Raw genomic sequence first — 20523 nt, 5'->3', positions numbered from 1 at the left:
TCAAATCACATAAATCAAACAACTTAACAACTTATTCAGTACAGGGGCAGAATGATTATTTATCCACGTACAACTGTAAATCTACTGTTTTCCAAACGTTCAAACCAAACATCCATATAACTTATATGGATCACCTGCTAATCAACAGCTTATCAGCATAAGTTATTTATGTGGAAAAATTGGATAAGCTGCAGCGGCCCCAAACAGACTCTTAGTTAAGATCTTTGCATTTAAAACGGTGAAACATCAACACATTATTGAAAATCATAAAAATATAAAGAAGCTCAAATCATTATAAAAGCTAAAACAAAAAAAAAAAAATCTAGCACCTTGCTCATGAAAACACTGAAAAAGAACTTAACATTCCACAAAGCTCCAAACAATAAGACACCTTCAATTCTATAAGGCATTAATTTCCCAAATCCACTTTCCATAGTACTGTGCATATTAATTATATCACACAAGTGTAAATTACACAAAGATGTCAGTTGATTATACCCAGGAAACCATGATCATCATCATTAAAACAAGTATCGGCAGAGAATCGGAATTCAATCACACCTCCTGAAACTCCAAGCAGAAACAGAAAACAATGCCCTTTCCTGCCAGCAGAGGAAGAAGTTTCCATTCTCCTCTTTGACTTGATACCCATCAAAACCAACTCTCTGAAGCATCCTTCTCGCCTGAATCAGACCAACGTAACTCAAACCAACTCTCCAGAAACCAGCCATTTCCAGCCTCTTCATCCACCTCTCAAGCTTCTCATGTCTCTCCTTCCTCTCCAACCCCTCACAAGCTATGATGTTCTTAATCTCCTCCCCAAAAAGCAACTTCTCCACCCTCGCCCGCTCCGCCGACTGCCTCGGCACAGTCGACTCCAAGCAATCAAACATGGCCGCATAATAGTACAAAGCCTCCATGAACCTCTCTTTCAAACTCGAGCCATTATGGTTCGATTCTTGCTCCGTAATTAACATGATTTTGGGAGAAAGACTCCACAGAGAGCTCATAAAGCTATCTATTTTGGAGGAAAGATGCCTCCTTTGGGTCGCAGAGTCGTCGGCGGCGGCGAGGAGAGGGTGGAGCTGGAGGAGGGAGGTGATTGCCAGAGCCTCGCCGGTCTTCACACGGAGGCTTTTGACGTCTAGTGCTTCCAGCCGGGAAATAACTGCGTGAAATTGAAACGGTATGTCGAGCTTCTCTGCTTCATTTGACAGGATAGAAGCCATGTGGCTGAGGAACTCACTGCTCTCGCCGACGGCCGTGATTCGGAGGTGCGGAGGGCCATCTTTCCTTGCTGCGAGAGATTGAAGCAGAGCGATCCACTGGTTTGGGTCAGAGCCACTGAGGTCGACGACGTGTACGACCTTCTCGCCGTCCATGGTTTCTAGAATAGCTTGGTTGGAGACAAGATAAGAGAGGCGGAGGAAGGGGAAGAGGTTAAGGAAGAGGCAGCGGGCATGGAATCTAGAAGCGAAGGAGGAGTCAGAGAGTTCGGGGTTAAGAGCGCGGTAGACGCCGGGGAAGGATCGGAGGAGACGGCGAGCGAGAGCTTCGGTGAAGTAAGAAGCGATGCGCTGCATAGTATCGCCATCAGGGGAGGCGAAAAATGAGATTTTTTCTAGAAAGGCGTTGGCTTGGTCCATATTTCCGGCGGCGACATGAGTGGCGCAGTTGAGAAGGAGGTGGATGAGTAAGAGACCTCGCTCGTCGGATTTGAGATCACGAAGCCATGGATTGTACGGGGAGCTTAGGGAGGTTGGGGACATTGACATGAAGTTTGCTGAAGAAGATATCTCGTCCGCTATTCCAGCCATGATCAACACCAAAAATACAGCTTTCTTCTTTTTGCTCGAAATGCTTCGTTTTATAACAGAGGAGAGAAGGGGCGGAGTAAAGAGCTCCAAAAAGTGAACTTTTTGCAAGTAAAAGTAGCGGAACCCGAGCAGCAGTTGGGAATCAGCCGAAGCGTTTCAATGGCTTCGGAACAGAGAGAGGGAACCGAATCCTCTGCTCGTCTTCTTCTTCTTATATTCTTTCTTTCTTGGAATAGCCTCTCTGCCTCTTCTTCATAAGAAGCAGACCAGACTGCCAAATCGCTCCTCCTCTGATTATTGACGGCTTTGGATCTCTTATCGCTATTTCACGCTAATAATGAGTCGGATTCATTATCATGCGATTTTCTCAATGTATTTTGGGTTTGCTTCTGGGATTAAGGTGGTTTTTGTCGTTTTCATGCTGTATTATTTATCTATTTAAATTTGTTATTGTTATTTTTTTCTGATACCGTACAAAATTTTGACTTTTAGATGATTTAATTATAAATTATTTGAATGGAAATGAATCGAGAGATGAAAAAACTAAGCCATTCAAATATTCTTTTCAACTAAATCAATGCAATTATTTAAACGTGTTAAATTCTGGACCGTTCATGAACAAACAACACCGTAAGAAAGAAATCCGATAGAAGAGAAAAAAAAAAGGAAAGTGGCTTTGTATAAAATGTGAAATAAATTTGCTCTATACGCTCTCAAATTCAAATTTGTCGTGTCAGAAGCTCAAAGGTCGGAGCGGTTAAGATCTTGAGGAAGAAAAAAAAGAGACATATGAGAAAAGAAATAAATTAGGACAAGTAGATTTCTCCTGTAGTGGCAAACTGAAATGTTCTTGAGGTCTTTGCCTCCTTTTTATATATATATATATATATATATATCGAAAAAAGCGGTTAAATTGGAAAATGGATAGTCCTCCGTATATGAAAAAAAATCAAGAGAGAAATGCCCTCCCAAAGGAGAAAAGTCAAGAGAAAAGATCCCCTACATGCGAAAAGAGAGAAGAGTCCCTTTTCTTACATGTTATGGACTCCATGTTTATAAGATAAAGATTGACCAAGTCTAAAATTACATGTTTGCCCATACTTTAATACAGATTACTATTTACTATTATTATTTTATTAATGCTCTGTTGTAATAAGAGAGTTAAAAGTCATTACAATGTCTTTTATGGTCTCAGCTTTAATAAGAGAGTTACAAGTCATTATGGTGTCTTTCAATATTCATAATAGATTTTTGGCATATTTTCATTATTTATCTTTTTATTTGGACAGTTCAATTGTTTGATATTCTTGCAGACCGTTTTAAGAGAGCTTAATAAGTTTTTCGATTTTCTTGCTCCTTGATAGTGACAGTTGCAATAAGGCCAAGAAAGTTTTTAAAGCAAAAAATATGATTACACAAATCACAAATGATACCACCCGTTAGAAACTCTTTGTGTTTTGTTCTGGCTTCTTTTGTGTTATTTCATCGTCTTAGAAAGCTTTTTTTTCTCTGAATGGACTTTTTAGTTGGTGATGTGTTTAAGGTAGTCACTTGCGTTGATTTGCTTGTGTGTTAACTTTCATCCTGACTCTTGGAAAAATAGTCTGTCATTGTGTCATCCAACTCGAGTCAAATTTTTTGGCCATCTAATTTGCTAAGTCGCATAATTTTTTTTCCTCGTCCTAGAAGAAATTTTTTTATTTGCTCGCCCGGAGAGGAGACCCTGTTATTCGCTTGTCGTGGAGGGGGTTTTTTGTTTACTCGCCCCATAGGGGAGACCATTGTTAGCTCACCTCAGAGGGGAGTCTTATATTTGCTCACCTCAGAGGGGATTCAATTTTCTTATTCTAGTTCTAAAGGGGAGTTTTTGTTTTCTTATTGTGGAGGGGAGTCCTTTTTTTGCTCACCCCAAAAAGGAATTTTTTTCACTCGTCTTGTAAGGAATTCATTTCTTGTTAACGTCCTTTTCGCTCACTCGAAATTGAATTCCCCGAGTGTCAGTTAAACCTAGGACAACCTTACAGAAATTTTGTCATAACAAAAAATAAGTTATCAAATATCACTATTTTTATTTGTTGGATGAGGTGTTAGTTGCTCAGAATTGATTGGGTGGTACGCACGTACAATCGGTCGGCTTCTTTTGAGCGTTGGGTGCTAACCATTCATTTTGCAATACTCGCCACCTAGTCAAAGACTTTAGAAAGATGATGGAAATGACGTTTCTGGCTCAACATCTATTGTTCCATGAACTTCTTGGTGTGCTCCCTTTCTCTGAGATGCATTTCTTCTCGTTGTTGTTTCCCTATTTATTGCTTGGATGCTCCTGGTGGTGACTGCTGAGAAAATTCTAGATTTTAATCTGCATATATCATGTTAAATCATTGGTGAAGGTCTATATAGAGATATGTGACACAGATTTAAAAGGGTGAAGGATGAAATTGAGAAACAAATGAGCTGAAACAATGACCAACTTAACCAATCAACATTAGGGTAGTAGGGTTAGAGAACAATAATTTGAACTTGGAAATAGAAGCTTGAAATTGGGTTTAGAACTACAGTTTGAAATTAGGACTTCAAGATTAGGGTGAAATTGGATATAGATTGAAAGGAGGTGAGTCAAATTTAAAGATAACTCTAGGTTGAAAGGAAGATAGGCTGAAGGAAGATCTAGATAAAAGTGAATTCTTAATCCCAACTATTAAGAAAGCTAATGGGCAGACTAACCTAAATTTTAGGAATAATGTACCAGCTAAGATGCTCATGTTTTCCCATAGTTCCAGGCACATTGGTGTCCTTAGATTATTAACGAACTACCTAACTGGAGTTCTTCCTTGTTGCTAAAAAAATGTCGAAGGTAAACCATCTCGCTATACATTGGTTTAGAGTGCCTTTGTTTGTAATCATGGGTTACTTCATGCTAGGGCACCCACATAATCTAAGGTGGTAGGTTTAATTATTTTAAATGTCCTTGTTTCTAGAAACTATATTTGGGTGAAGGATAAAATTGAGAAACAAATGAGCTGAAACATAGAACACTTGATCAACCTACATTAAGGTAGTAGGGTTTATGCCTAATAGTTTGAACTTGGAAATAAAAGCTTAAAATTGGGTTTAGAACTAGAGTTTAAAATTGGGACTTCAAGATTAGGGTGAAATCTGATATAGATTGAAAGGAAAGTGAGTCAAATTTAAAAATAACCTTAGGCTGAAGGGAAGATAACCCTAAACTAAAGGGAGTTCTATATAAGGTGAATTCTTAACCCCAACTATTAAGGAAGCTAATGGGTGGACTAACCTAAATTTTAGGAATAATGTACCAGCTGAGATGCTCTCGTTTTTCCATAGTTCATGGCATATTGGTATCCTTAGATTATTAACAAACTACTTAACTAGAGTTCTTCCTTGTTGCTAAAAAAATGTCGAAGGTAAACCATCTCGCTATACGTTGGTCTGGAGTGCCTTTGTTTGTAAACATGGGTTACTTCATGCTAGGGCACCCACATAATTCAAGGTGGTAGGTTTAATTATTTTATATGTCCTTGTTCTTAGAAACTATATTTGGGTACCTAAAGCTTCTTTAAGCTTCTATATTGGACCATTCTACGGTGTGTATGGTCCTAAATTTTCTTCTACGTTGGCTATCCAAAGGTAATAGTTTGGAGTTATCCTATGGTGTGATTATGAAACTAGAGTTGGTAATTTCTTTTTTTTTTGGATTAACAATTATCAAGTGATTCATTTTCTTCTAAAATTGTTAGTTATGGTGACAAAACAAGGTTTTCTAAGTGTTCTTTATTTGTTTTTCCATTTTAAGTATGGTTTTGATCGAATTGTCAATCACAATATATTTGTTATCATCCATAAGTTTTGTTTTCTCCCTAAGATTTTAATTGTGATTAAGGTAATATATTCTAAATGAATAAAATTAAATATCTTATTTTTGTTTTCATCCCTAAGATTTGTTTGTATTCTCATTTAAGATAATAAAAATATATTTTTCATGCAAAAGAAAGATTTTCTGAATATAATTTTTCCTTAAAAAATATATGAGATACAAGCCCATCTACTACATGAATTTGTTTCAATTAAGATGATTCAAGAATTATATATTCAAAAGTTAAGGCTACAAAATCATAAATTTCTAGGGAGAAACATATTCTTTCATGTAGCCACATATTCTGGTGAATATATAAGTCTTGCATAGGCTAAGTAAATAGAAAAGAGCCAGCCTTAAGCTCAAGTTAAAAGTTTTAGAATAAATTCTTTGGGAAGGACTTCTTCTAAGTATAAAAAACGTTTTGGAAAAGGTTTTGAATAAAATGATACCTTTAATTTGAATTTATGAAGAAAAGCCTTAAAAGAGAGTTCAATTAAAAAGTTTTCATTTCAAAGGTTTTAAAATACTCTTTGAGTTTCTGAAAGGGGTTTATTTTTGTTATAAAAAGTTTTGAAAAAGGTTCTACTTTTGAAAAAAAAAATTTCTTCTAGAAAGATTTTCTTGAGAAGGTTTAAGGCTAAGATATTTCTTATAGTTTTACAACAATCATTTTCGAGGTGAAAGTTTGAAAGGAATTAACTTTGTTTTGAAAAGACCGTCTTTCAACATGAGTTTAAAAGTTTTAGAAAAATTCATTAGTTAATTTTTTCTTTTAAAAATATTTTAAAGCTAAAAAAGAGATTTAAAAAAAGGAATTTAAAAGTGGGTTAATTATTTTGAGGATTCTTAGAGAAAGTGTCATTTCCACCAACTTGAGCATTTCTACATTAAATATTAAAATATTTGAGCTTGTATAATTTGAATAGAAAATCTTTTTGTTTGGGTTTAACTAATAATTTAAACTTAGAATCTTTAGAGCACATTAATTTTTATAGGAAAGTGTTTTATTTTAAGGTTGTTTATATGTTAAAAATACTTTCTTTTTAGAGTACAATTAATTTATTTACAGATAAAAAATTCTCTTTTAAGTTTTTCTTTTGGATTGTCAAACCTCTCCCTTTTACTTACCTTTTAGGAAATTTGACTTTGCTTCTCATATCCACCTCAAGCACATTATGCTTTGAGTTGGCCTATAGTCATTTCTAGCTAAATCACATAAGCTCTCAACATGCTTTTAAGAAGATAAATAACCTTACATACAAGCATTCTCACATGCAGAATAAGCAAGAAAGTCATGCAATCATGCAATTCATTCCCATCACATTTCATTTTTTATTTATTCCCTTTTCATGAGAGAAACATGGACTAGCCTATTATATTGGATCAATACATGGGTTTTTCTTGGTGAAGTCTGCATAGAACTTCATTGGTTTATATTCTCGTTCACACACCTCTTGCACATGACACATACATATGTGAACATACACATGTACACATACCCAAGAAAACACATGCACACATACATATTTTCCCATTTCAACAAATCATTAATGAGTGGATTAAGAATTCAATTATTTATTTAAATTATTAATGAGTTAATTAGGCATCTAAATAGTTAATTAAAATAATAATGATTTACTTGAGATGTTAACTCTATTGTTCAATTGAAATGATAATTAATTGAAAACTAAATTAATTATTTAAATTGATTAATTAACATATTTAAATTAATTAGATGGAGAGCATTAAATAAATTACTTAATGATTTTATTAAATAGTTAAATAAAACGTTTAATCAATTTCAATTTTTTTAAATCCCTTAATAAATTTTTAAATTTATTAGTTAATATTTAATTTGATTTAAAAAAACTTTAGGTTTAGTTAAATTAATGAAATATTTTAATTTAATATAAATAAAATTTTAGGCTTATTAAATTAATTAATTTCTTTTTAGTTCTACTTAATTTAATTTAAAGAAAGTATCAGTTAATTAAATAGGTTAATTAAGTTTTCAGTTATTATTATTATTATTGTTATTATTATTATTTAGTTAATTAAGTTACTGAATTAAATCTTAACTATAAATAGATTTTGAGTTTGACCTTAAGTGAATCAATTAATATAAAGAATTTAAAATAACTGAATATATAAATTATAAGAAAATAAGTTTGTTAATATATATTTAAAAGCCCCTTTTTCACTTCTTGTTATTAAATATTTTTATTGGTTTTTTTTTTAATTACCAAATTAGCTTCTAGGCTTTTTTATTAATTTAAGTTGGTTTCATTTTTTTATTTGATTAATTAAATTAATTTAAATATTAAATTAAAAATTTTATTTTATGAATTAATTAATTTAAATAATCTTTTAATTTTTTATTTATTAAATTGATTTAAATAAATTAATTTAAATATGGAATTGATTAATTTAGTTATTAGTTTAAGTATAATTTTGTTAAGTAATCAAAATTTTAAATTACCTAAAAAGATTGATAATCAAGTATTTAAAATGTTTATGCAAATTGTTTTTCAATTTTCTTACTAAATATTTAAAGATTTCAAATTTTATAATATTTTTGTTTTCCTTAATTAAATGAATTAACTCGTATGTTAGATAAGAAAATAACTTTAATAATTGATTGGAATCTTTAATTTAATTTTCAATTTTAATGATTTATTAAGTATATTAATTAAATTAATTAATATAATCCTTTAATTGTTTTTTAATTTATTAAATAAGTTCATATTAAGGAAAGGAATATTTAGTTTTCTTTAATAAAAATAAGTTACTCGTGATGTTATTTTAAGGAAAAGGAGATTTGGATTTCTTTCCTTGATTAAAGAAGGATTTTTAAGTGATTTAAAGTATTGATTTAATCAAAATAAGGTTTTAGATTTAATTAAGATGAAATTTGGGTATGTATGTAGAACATGAAACACATTCAACTAATAAATTTGAAAGCCTTATGGATTTTACACATGAGACATATATCATTTCCTTTTATTTTAGCAAAGAAACTAATGATCATGTTAATTACATGTCAATTACATCATGTCTAAGAGAAACTTATGATCTATCATGTGGAACATATGATATCAAAAACAAAAAAAAGAAAACATACTCATTACAAAAGCTCAATGGTTAGACAAAGTTTTGAAGAATCATAGAAGATTTTTGAAGGTAATACATGGAATTCAAATTTGCATGGAAAAAAATTATAGATTGGTGATGCACAAGGAATTACAAGTTATAAAAGAATATACCTTCCATTGGTTTGAGTTCATTAGTGCTTCTCCTTGGGTTAAATGTTCCTTTTGGTTTGGAAGAGGAGATAAATATGGTTTCTTTCAAGAGAGGGAGAGGGAGAGAAACTTTGGCTAGTGTTTGAAAGGGGAAGAGGGATATCAATTTTTCCTTGGGAAGAGGGCTTAGATTTTCAAGAAAATTTTAGTTGGGGGCTTGTTGGTTTGGCTAAAACATTAAGAGGGAGGGGATTTTGAAGTTTAGGGGGAAATATCAAATGAAAGAATTAATTAAGGATTGAATTCTTTCCATTAAGTTTGGAGCTTTTTTAGGCTAGGATTAAAGGGAGTTTTAGGAGGTAAAATGAATTTTACAAGGGTCTCATGGCTAGGAAGGTGGCCATTTAGAGGGAGGGACAAAGATTGATGAGAAGGCGTACGGATAAGGCTTGGATGGGGGGCCAACTAAAGGGTTGAGATCAAAAGGTTCATGAGGACCATTTTAAGCAAATTCTTAAAAAATTTTTTAGGGCATTCATGATTGGTATGAAAAAATGAAATTTTATTTCATTTTGAAGAGAATAAATCAAGGAATCAAATGGTTCAAATGGTTTAAGAATGAAGGTCTGTAGCACATGTTATGATCATTTGAAGTGGCAAGCTATTTTAAGCGTTATGAGCTTGTCGGGCATCAATTTTGGTCAAAAGTAAACTTAAAAGGAAAACATGATGATTTTAATGGCGTGAGTAAATTTGAATGAATCAAGGTCCTTGATGAGGTATTTTTGGTTAAAGTGTGCTCAAACCCTAGGATAGCTAGAAAAACAAACTTCAAAGCTGTAAATTTTAATATATTTTACTTGACCAAAATGCATTTTTTTATATTATAAAGAACTTCAATTAAATTTTGGACTTTATTTGAAGTCATTTTAATGTGGTTTTGGCCAAATTATCTTTTATCTCTCTTAATTATCATTCTCTCTCTAAATAATCATCGGCTCAACGAGTGACAAAAAAGTTGGATTTGAGCATGAAAGGGCTCGTTTGAAGGGTTTCTAAGGAAAGAAAGCGATGGAGACTTACATTTTCCAAAATGATGAGTCACTGCAAAACAATTTCTATGGACCCACCTTTCATGCATGAAAACCCTAAGTGCACAATTTAATGTAAAAATAGAGTTTGATGTCCACTGAGTTGGTTGGCATGCTCCTCATATATGATTGAGAAGATGAAACAACTTATATTATATATTTTGGATCACCAGATAGATCCGCGGGGAAAAATAATAATTTTACTGGTTTCGTTGTAGTGTTTGTTCATGAAAATTTTGAGCAGAAATCCGCACACAAATTTTGGGAAGGACAATGATAATGTAGAGTTTTGTTAATTAGGGTTGTTTCAAGTTTCAACTCAAGATCGTGCTCAGGTGAAGTTCAATGGAGTATGACATGAATGGAAAAGATTAGTCTAAAATTGAGGCTAAAAAATGTACCCTGAATATGTGTGGTAGACTATACAAGGTACAACACACATATTAGTGTTGACCTGCATGATCGACCAGGTTTGAAAATGGAATCATTGATACCTGACACCTGAATTTGTATTAGAGGATGAGTTCAAGAATGTGAAGCTCCTTTTGAGATTTTTTAGTACTTTTGTTTGTTAAAAATTTTCCTTATTTATGCTCATAGTTAAAGTTGTTTTAGGTTTTTAATTTTGGTTGGGAGGTTTTAATTTATTAATTTAATTAGTGAAATTTTCAATCTTATTAGTTTAATTTTTTTATGAGAGGTTATAATTTTATTAGTTCAATTTTTTTATGGTAGGTTTCAAGTTCCATTAGTTCAGTTCTACTATTGAAGGTTTAGATTTTCAGTAAGGGGTTGATTTGAACACTTCAGGGTGAAAAGCACAAGGACTGAAATTCAACATGGAGGGTTAATATAGTGATTAGATCATAATAGACAACACACACAGGTTTTATGTAAAAACTGAGAGCTAATTATGAAAGTTACAAGTCATCAAACCTGAACAATCTGGGGATGAAAGTGCACGTTTGACATCCATTCTAAGGATGAACAGAGTCGCTAGATCATGATAGATAATCCATATGAGAATTACATCCAAACTGAGAGCTAATCAAAAAAGTTTCAGAGCATGGAAAGCTCAAGGACTCACGCTTAAACCAAAAGAAATATATAGTGAAAATGGATCCACACTAAGGATCTAATGGAATCGATCCACACTAGGGATTAAATGAAAAGGATTCACGCTAGGGATCAAATGAGAAGGATCCATGCTAGGGATCAATTGAAATGGTTCAAAGCTTGGGTTCAAATAGAGAGGATCCACAATAGGGATCAAATGAAGAGGATCTATGCTAAGGATCAATTAAAAAGGGATCCACACTAGGGATCAAATAGAAAAGATCCATGTGTCGATCATTATTTTTAGATTTTTGAAAAATAATTTTAATTTGTTATATGTATGTAATTTTGAAAATTATATTTTTGATTTACGAAAAAAAGAGACCGCGTGGATCTCAAATATTTTCATAGTTTTAGTAACCGAGCACGACACTACAAGAAATGCACTTACTCCGATGAATTTGCACACCACTTAATAGCAGACTTGATTAAATAAGCTAGAGAAGTAATGAGATCCATTTGGTCACAAACCTTTTATGTATGGCCGACAAGTTCTCCTACCAAATATAGAGATTAGATAAGGTTTATATTACTTAGGTTCTTTATTCCCTATGGAGGGGAGGCCCTATAATTAATTATATCCTAAATGATCAAAGTCATTTAAGAAAGCTTTTAATGATGATCAAAGGTTTTTATCTTCAAGATTTCAAAGTTTAGATTTTTAAGGTTGGACACAAGTAAATCAAGTGGGAAAGGACCAATTAGGAGCAGTTATTTTAGGATTTAGAAGGAGTGAAAAGTGGAGACGCCATGGATGTTGAGGAGGAGCAGTTATTCAAAGCTTACATCTACATGATATCCAATCATGCAAATATTCTGGAAGATAGGAGGATTTATGTCATATCAGACGATGAACTTGGAGTCCTGAGAGAGTTAGGACTTACGTTGCACCACATGGTTGTGCAAAAGCCTAAAGATAGGATGAGGATTTATGTCACACTAGGCAGACAACTTTGAAGTCCTATGGATTGGTTATTTAAGTCTAAGGAATGGTTTCATTGAAGTAGATCATATTTCATGTCGGGTCTTGATTCATCGGCGGAAGTTGTCCTCCATCTACTTGTAGCTTGTTCTTGACATAATGATATCACGTTCAGGGTTTAATGTGAACACACAATTATTGTTGGGTCTCGTGGCCTACCGCAGTGTACCTCCCAGATAACTAGTCTATTATTCTCCTATTCTAACAAGTATTGCAAATATGTAGACTATAAAAGAACAAGAAAGCAAAGTAAAGTACAATACATTACAATAAATGAAAAGTATAGTAATGTGTACCTGAGATTCTTGCCACTGTTGCAATGTTAGTATGACATAATATAGTAATGTGTGGAAAATCTTAAGAAAATCCGAAGAGAACTTAAAAAGGTTGTATGAAAACCTGAGCAAATAAAAGGAAACGCGATTTAACATATAGAAGATTGAGAGTGGGTATAATAATTTAAGTTTAGGGTGGGCTTAGAGCTAGGTTGTGTGCTTTATAATCTAACCTTGGATTGAAGCTACCAACAAAACAATCTAAGGAGGGCAATTCTTGACCTCCATCAAAATGATTGAAAAGTGGACTTTTATATGATAACATCCAAAATTCTTTAATTTTCATGCTTGTAGATTTTAATTAGCAGTTAAAAGTAATAGTGTCGTGAGAAAAGTACATTTATAATATATATATGTATTTTGTCAAAGTATATAGTCTACATTTTAATCATTCTGATTGGACTAGAACTACTAACAACCTAGGAAATTTAAGGACAGCTTCATACCGAAAGTTGGTGAATTCTATCCTCAGTCTTATCCCCTCTCCAAAGATTGTTGAGGTAGGAAATACTACTCTAACATCCACTCTTAGCACTTTACTCTTAACACTAATTGAGGTATGAGATACTATTATAACTCTAAAACCTAAATCATTATCTACATCATCCTTATCACCAAGACCATTCAACTTATATGAGCCTGATGCTCCATATGAGGGATTCAAAATTTCCTCAGTTGCTCACAAGGGTTTAGACACTTTATTCAAGGCCCATACCCTTGGGAGTTAGGTTTTACTCTAGAATAAGTAGTAATTGGGTTTTCATTAATAATTTATTTTGAAAGAGTCCCGAGTCATATCTTTGTGGAAATTTTTGAGTTTTGAGGATGATTTCTTCAACAAATTTAAGTAAGTCTAAATGTCCTCTAAAATGTCTACAATCTTGTAAAGGTGTTTGAGGAGTGACCTTAAACAACTTTAAAATCTCCTGGACTATTTCCAGTTCATTTGGTTTTATTATATTGTTGAATTGATCGCCCTGGTTAAGTTCAAGTTTCATTTCAATTTTTTGAATTGTGCTCAATTTTCAAGTTTCAATTAACCCATGAGTAGAGCAAGTAGTCACTTCTTAGGTGTTTTATTTGAGATTTGTGTGGGTAGTCACCCCTATGTGTATGCCTAATTACTAAAGGAAATTTTATTCTCTCTTCTCAATTGGGTTTGTGCTTGTAGTGTTTTAAATTGTTCGTGTTTGCATTAATTTTCTAATCCTCTTTATATGATGTGGGATCAAACCTAGCTCACTACCAAGCTCTTAGATCTTTTAAGCATAAATTTGAAATTTTGAAAAAAATTTATGAAGTGGGTTTCATTCTCATTGAAAGATTGCATGATGTGCTTAACCATTGGTTTAGGGCTTCAAATTAATGAATTATTGACTTCCTAAGTTGTGCCTCTCACACTTGGATCATCCAAAGTTAATTATCTTCCATTCTTCAATAATTTAAAAATAACAATTTTGCCCTTTGGTAGAAAATAGCATGAATTGGATTTTACCCTTTTACCCTTGTGTGTCAATCATTTTAGAAGATTAATTATCATAAATATTACCCTTTTAAACTCTAGTTTAACCTAAATTTTAATTAGAGTTCAAAATTTAAAAATTAGAATTTTACCCCTAGATATTCCTACTCATTAACTCTTTTAGTTTAACTTAAATGATGATGAAACTTTGTTGGCCAATTACTTATGGTTTAATTGAAACATCAAAAGAGTATTTAGATTTTTCTCATTTTTTTATAATTATTTTGATCCAAAACTATGAATTTTCAATGTTAATTAAGTTAATTAATCAAAACATGTTTTCAGTCCTTAGAAAAATTTTATTATGTTCCTATCAGTCAAAGGACCACTTGGAATAATTTTTAAAAATTTTTTAAATATATTTTAATATTTTTATGATTTTTTAATTTTAATGAATAAATAAATAAAAAATATATTTTTATTTTAGAAATTAATTTTTATATTTTGCACTAGTCTCTCTCACTTCAGAGAACTTAAAGAAATATATTTTATCTTATTTTTTATTTTTATTTTATTTATTATAATTATTTTATTCAAAAATATAAAAAATATATTGAACTTTATAGAATACATTTTTTGACTTTAAAAGTTTTTAAGAGCATTTTTAAGTTGCTTTCTTTAATTAAGGAGTAATTTTTGATATTTTGAAATATTATTATATTTTTATAATTTTTTATTATTTTTAATTACTTTTAATTAAAAAATAGCGAAAAATAAAATTTTGATTTTGACTAAAATTTTTGTTTTTTCTAGGTGCCTCTTGTCTCAATGAACACCCCAAACTTGAGTTTGTAATTTTCTGAATTTTGTTTATATAAAAGTACTTTAAGCAAAAATTACAATCTTCTTAAGAAAATATATTTTTACACTAAAAATCAAATTTTTGTCTTTGAAATTTTTATGAAAGCATCCTGAGGTTATTTTCCTTAATCAAAGAATTTTCTACGATTTTTTGAATTATGTTTTAATATTTTAATTTTTTTAAAAAGAAAAATACTTAATAATGCACATTTATTTTAAATCACACTTTTTTTTTTCTTTGGTCCTCTGGATATAGTGAACAAAATAAACATGATTATATATTTTCCGGTTTTATTTCTTTTTATAATTTTTTTATTAAAATAAGGTAAAATTCCTAGAAAATTAGGACTTTTAATGCTAGGGGTGCCCTCTAACCTTAAGAAATTAGAGAACATCTCTAAGGTCATTAAAAACAAAACCTCAAAATTTTATGTGATTATGATAATTATTGAATTAAATATAATTAAATTTATCTATGGGTTTTTAATTAATTTAAAATAAAATGCTTAAAAAATATTTTTAATTTTTGGCCCATTAAATTTTCCTTTATTCACTGAGCATAACATTATTTTTATTTTTTTTATTTTTCTAAACTAAGATATGAGTTTTTTAAATTAAAGAACATTTATGTATTTAATTAATTTGGAGAACCCCTATTTATCTGCTTATCCACGCAGCGCTGATTGTACTTGCTGACCCATTGAAACCCACGTGTCGCTCGCTAATTTGACGTGCTTTACACGTCAGGTGCTGAGTTGGCCACAGTTCACGTAACATTGCCCCGTCCGACCCGATCTCTGTCATTCATTCGATACACTCAAAATTGGTTGGCATCCGTTCATCATCCCTAATCATATTCAACCTGTGATTTGTTCACCTTCTAGCCCAAAGATCTCGCTTATTACTCAACTAAATAAAGTGCACTTTGTTCCTACACCTTCATCTAAAAGAGACGAAGACATCCATACAGCTAAATACACATATAATATAAATTTATTTCATAAGGGTCCAAACTGAGGCAAAATTAGAGATTTTTGAGTTATATCTTTGTCCAAGATGTGAGGCCTTGATTTGTTTGGTTAAGAAGCTTTGCCTTGGTCCCATGAACATCCTTCAAATGTCAATTTGACCTTGGTTGGGTCTAGGTATGACTTTAGTCGGAGGGTGGCTTGAGTGTGCTCTAGGGTTAGTTTAGAGAACTCAAGAATGGGGGCTTTGATTAGTGAAGTGATTTTCAGGCATTGTAAAGCTTTTGGGATGATCAATTGGAAGTTTTGTGGAGTTTGGTGGATTGGCTAAAAAATCCTTAGATTTCAGTGGTGAAATTAGGGTTTCTTAATGCAGAAGAATGACTGAAAATGATTGGGATGAGCTTTATGAAATTATGGCAAGGTTCTAGATAGATTTTGACAGAGTATTCCCAAGATTTTTGTATGTTTCTCCTTTGACAGTGGGGTGGTGACCCGACCCAAAATTACATGTAGTTTTAAATAATATTCAGCAGCTAGTGTGAATAAATGAAATATTATGAAAAATAAATAATAAAACGTCACATTAGATGTACTACATAAGCACACATGTTGTTCCAAGTAAAATAGGATTTTCTTTAAAAACCTCAGTATTGATCCCACGAGGAAAGTTGGACTCTTTTAAATTGGCTTGCAAAACTTAGAAGAAAATTCTATTTAAATTGCAGGTTAAACAAAAATGAAATGATCTCAATGGTTAGGACTAAATTAAAGCAGATAGAAATAATTATGATTAACAGTTTAATAAAAGTAATTCTAACAAGTTTGAATAATATGTAAAGTTCTTTCCCATTGCTTCTAACAAGTTTGAATAATATGTAAAGTTCTTTCCCCTTGCTATGAGATTATTGCTATGAGATATTAATCTATGTAAGATTTGAATGACTAAAAACATGATGTTGTACTAAGACAAATAGGAGCATTCCTATTATTTACCCCCCTCCCGGTGATAATAAAGAACATTGGTTAATTTAGAGTTTTTCACTAGCTTGTGTAGTAGTGCTGAGTAGATTATAGCCTCTCTTCTCAAGATTACCAACTGTGTCTTCTCTATAAGACCTACTAGGGACCCTTATGATCCAAACTCTAAAATGAGTTGGAAAAAGAATCTAGTATGTCACCCTAGAAATATCAATTATACACCCATAAAAACTTATCTCACTATCGATTTGCACTCCCCCTTAAGTGATCACAACTGCTCTGCCCAGAATGAAGTGTGTCACTCAGTAGTTTGGTGAAATCATATCACTTCTGGGTATTTATGTTTCTCAATAGATTTTAACTTCACATGTGGCCAATTTGTAAGTCACCGAAGAATCGGTGAAAAAGTCATCACGATTTTTTAAGTAAAGAAGAAATCTTTAAATCATTCTCATCCCATAAGATTAATTCTCAAGAGCAAGGAGAAAGAAAGGCAACTACTTAGAATTCATAAAGAATAAAACAAAAACAATAAATTTTTATTGAAATCCATGTCATAGAAACAAAAAATTAAACACAAACACAAAGTTCCTTATGCCTTCTCCCCAACATAAATTTTGAATTCTCCTTGAATAATTCTCCAAAATCTTACTCTTACAACACAAAACGCACTTAAACTCACACTTAAACACAAACGTGAAACTTTCTAAGGCCTTCAAATGCTTCCAAGAAGTCCTCTTTTCTATCCAATTTTTGTCCTTTTTAATAGATCTCTGAAAATAACCAAGGGTTGCTTCAAGCACCTCTTCAAAATTTGGCCAAATTTAATGAATCTTCTAAAAGGGAAGTTATTGGCATTATAACATCAGTCTAGGCACTATAGAACCCACTGAAAACACATAAGTGACTAACCACTCTCACTGAAGCTGAAGTAATATGCAGAAAAGAGTTGATTATAGTGCCCACAACATAGTCATAATCAACTCTTTTTTGAATATTATATTGAAGATGGGCTTCTAAACTTTTTTATTGATTCTGTAATATTAAGATATCTCCTTGTTGAATAAATAATTGCAATATTACAAAATTAAGTGAAGTTGTAACAGATGTAGGACTTGAAGTTGAAGTTGAAACTGAAGTAGAAGGAATATCAGAGCCTCTACTTCTAGATCATACTCCAGTATATTTTCCATAAATCTCTAAATTCGCTTTTCCAATAGGTTTATGAGATGGTAAAACTTCTTCCTTAGTCTCATATTTCACTCCAGATTCAATACACATGGTAGTAATAAGAGCAGGATAACCAATACCTTTAGTAGTTCCTCCCCTTGAAAAATAAGCATATTCTTATGAGTCAAGGAGCCAATGTCAAATGATTTATTCATTATAATGCAATAGTTAAACATGGATCTTTCTTGAGTTACCTCACTAAATTTATTAGTAGGAAGCAATCTACCAGAAAAAAAATAATGCCAAGCATGAGAATGAACATTTAGCTTCGAGAAAAAAAAGTTTACCTGAAGTCCATTCTTACTCTTCCATACTCCATTACCATTAGTCAAAAATTACATAATCTCGTCCAATTCATCTTCAATAGGATTAAACTCAGAAAAAAGCAAGTAGGAACACTACATGGTTATGAAAGTGATTGATCAAAATAGAACATATATCCACATACTGCCCTCTCACATAAAACAAATCATCAGATTCATCAGGCATATTCGCATAGAGCTCTCTAACAACAGAAGTCACAATAATGACAGTGAAATAGTAAAAAGTTCTGCCACTATCGCTCTACAATCTTATATTCAATTGTTTCACTATGACAGAGAAAACTTCATTTTGCAATTAGTTTCTTTGATTGCAGATTACTGTATTGGTTTTGTGCTTTCATACAAGCAAATTTATCAGCATCAAAAACTCCTTTCCTTTTCCTCTTTTCATTTTAGGATCCATGAAAAATCTAGAAAATTTCATAAAAAACTCTAATAAATCTCAAATATATGATTTTTAGGCACCAACAAACACATTATAGACTAAATAATCATTCACCCATAAATTTCTCACTATTTCCCCCAAGTTTTGAAATTTTTGGCCAAACCCACAATGTGGAAGAAATCCATGGTGAAATAAAAGATTTCCTAAGCAAAGATGAAGAGCTTACCAAAAAAGTCACTATTTCCCCCAAGTTTTGAAATTTTTGGCCAAGCCCACAATGTGGAAGAAATCCATGGTGAAATAAGAGATTTCCTAAGCAAAGATGAAGAGCTTACCGAAAAATGATGAAATATGGAGTTTGAAGTCTTTTTTCAAAGCAAATAAAGCACAAATCAAAGCCATATGGGAGCAAAATGCCAAAAATAGAGGAAGGAGATGAGCTAAGGTCAAAAATTGTGTCAACCGATGATTCAACCCTAAATCTGCTCTTAGTTTGGTTAGACGCTATAACGTCAAGGATCGGCGCTATTGCGCCAAGGATGGCGCAATAGCGCCATTCAAACGCACCAAAAATTTTATAATTATTTATATCATGATAGAGAAAAGAAAATCGAAGACATTTAAAGTCTAATTTTCTAGTTTTAATGGTCATTTTTGGGTTTGACATCATTCCAAAATCTAACATTCAAATACTCAATTCATCACATAAGGTCATCGTTTAACAACATCATGAAACTGGTTTTCTTATATTAATAATATTTTTATTATAGATGACACAACAAAATCATAGATATATGCCAATACAACAAAAATACAACATCTAGAATTTCTAAAGCCTTAACAAATACAACATCGACACACTACACAGAAGAATTGGTTACTAACACACTTATCTTTCTATGGAATCACTTAAAACCAATTGTGATCAGAGGTGTCATTCTCATGTTCACCCACCAAACAATTTCAATCATCGAAATGATAGAAAAGAGCAGGAGGAAATTCCAAATCAAATTTATCATCAATCCACTTGACGATCTTTAAAACATGCCAAATTGTTGAATTGGAGTTTCAACTGCCAATTCAAATGCTCATATTGGTGGAACAAGTTTTCAAGTTTGGTATGCAGTTGAGAGATCTCACCGTCAATCTTTACAAGCTTGTCCATAAGTCGCTCCAAACTCATTGCAGGAAATCCACTGAAATAAGTTCGAGCATCCTTATGCAATGTCTTATTATCTTCAAATCTCCCATTGCCATTTCTCTCCATAATCTTTAAATAAGAAATTTGTTTCTCCACTCTCAAATCTTTCCAAATTGCTTAAAAGAGTTGAAGGGATGCTTCCTTTCCCATCCTAGGCCTTTTTATAAAGAAAAAGAGGACAAAAAAATAATTTTGGAAGTTTTGATACATCTAAAATATATAGTATTTTTAGACACATTTTTATACCTATTTTTGAGATATTACGCAGTGAAAAAAACTAAAAGAAGTGAAAATAAATCAAATTAGGAGCAAAAATGCAAAAATGCTGCAAAAGTGTTTTGGCGCCTAAGCGCCAAATACAACACTTAAGCTCCAATGAAATAGAGAAGGCAGCGCCTAAGCATCAGAGGCCCGCACTTAAGCAGGCCCGCACTTAAGCGTCACCCCGCACTTAAGCGTCACAGGTAGTTATTTGATGGGTTAATTCATTTTGCCAAATTTTGAAGGGACATTTGAGGCACCTATTGGCTAAAGAGGGTGTTTATGACTACTAGAAACAAAAATATGGTTAAAAGACTTGTGAAAGGAGGCATCCCTAGAAAAATACGTCAAATCGGGATACATTTTGAAGAGATATCGAGGCACCTCTTGA

The 20523-nt window shown here is 32.2% G+C and overlaps 1 protein-coding gene across 1 annotated transcript; it reads right to left on the bottom strand.

The window, feature by feature from the left end:
* Window positions 1–337: 337 nt before the first annotated feature.
* Window positions 338–2209, bottom strand: LOC110035546 (scarecrow-like protein 3). The gene has a single exon (XM_020739788.1). It carries the CDS (start codon window positions 1815–1817, stop codon window positions 552–554), a length of 1266 nt encoding a protein of 421 aa, XP_020595447.1. The 5' UTR covers window positions 1818–2209; the 3' UTR covers window positions 338–551.
* Window positions 2210–20523: the final 18314 nt, after the last annotated feature.

This window comes from Phalaenopsis equestris, unplaced genomic scaffold, assembly GCF_001263595.1.
Source record: "Phalaenopsis equestris unplaced genomic scaffold, ASM126359v1 Scaffold198074, whole genome shotgun sequence".
NCBI classification, from domain to species: Eukaryota; Viridiplantae; Streptophyta; class Magnoliopsida; order Asparagales; family Orchidaceae; genus Phalaenopsis; species Phalaenopsis equestris.
The sequence above is the reverse complement of the archived record's forward strand: the minus strand, read 5'-3'. Positions and strand labels throughout refer to the sequence as shown.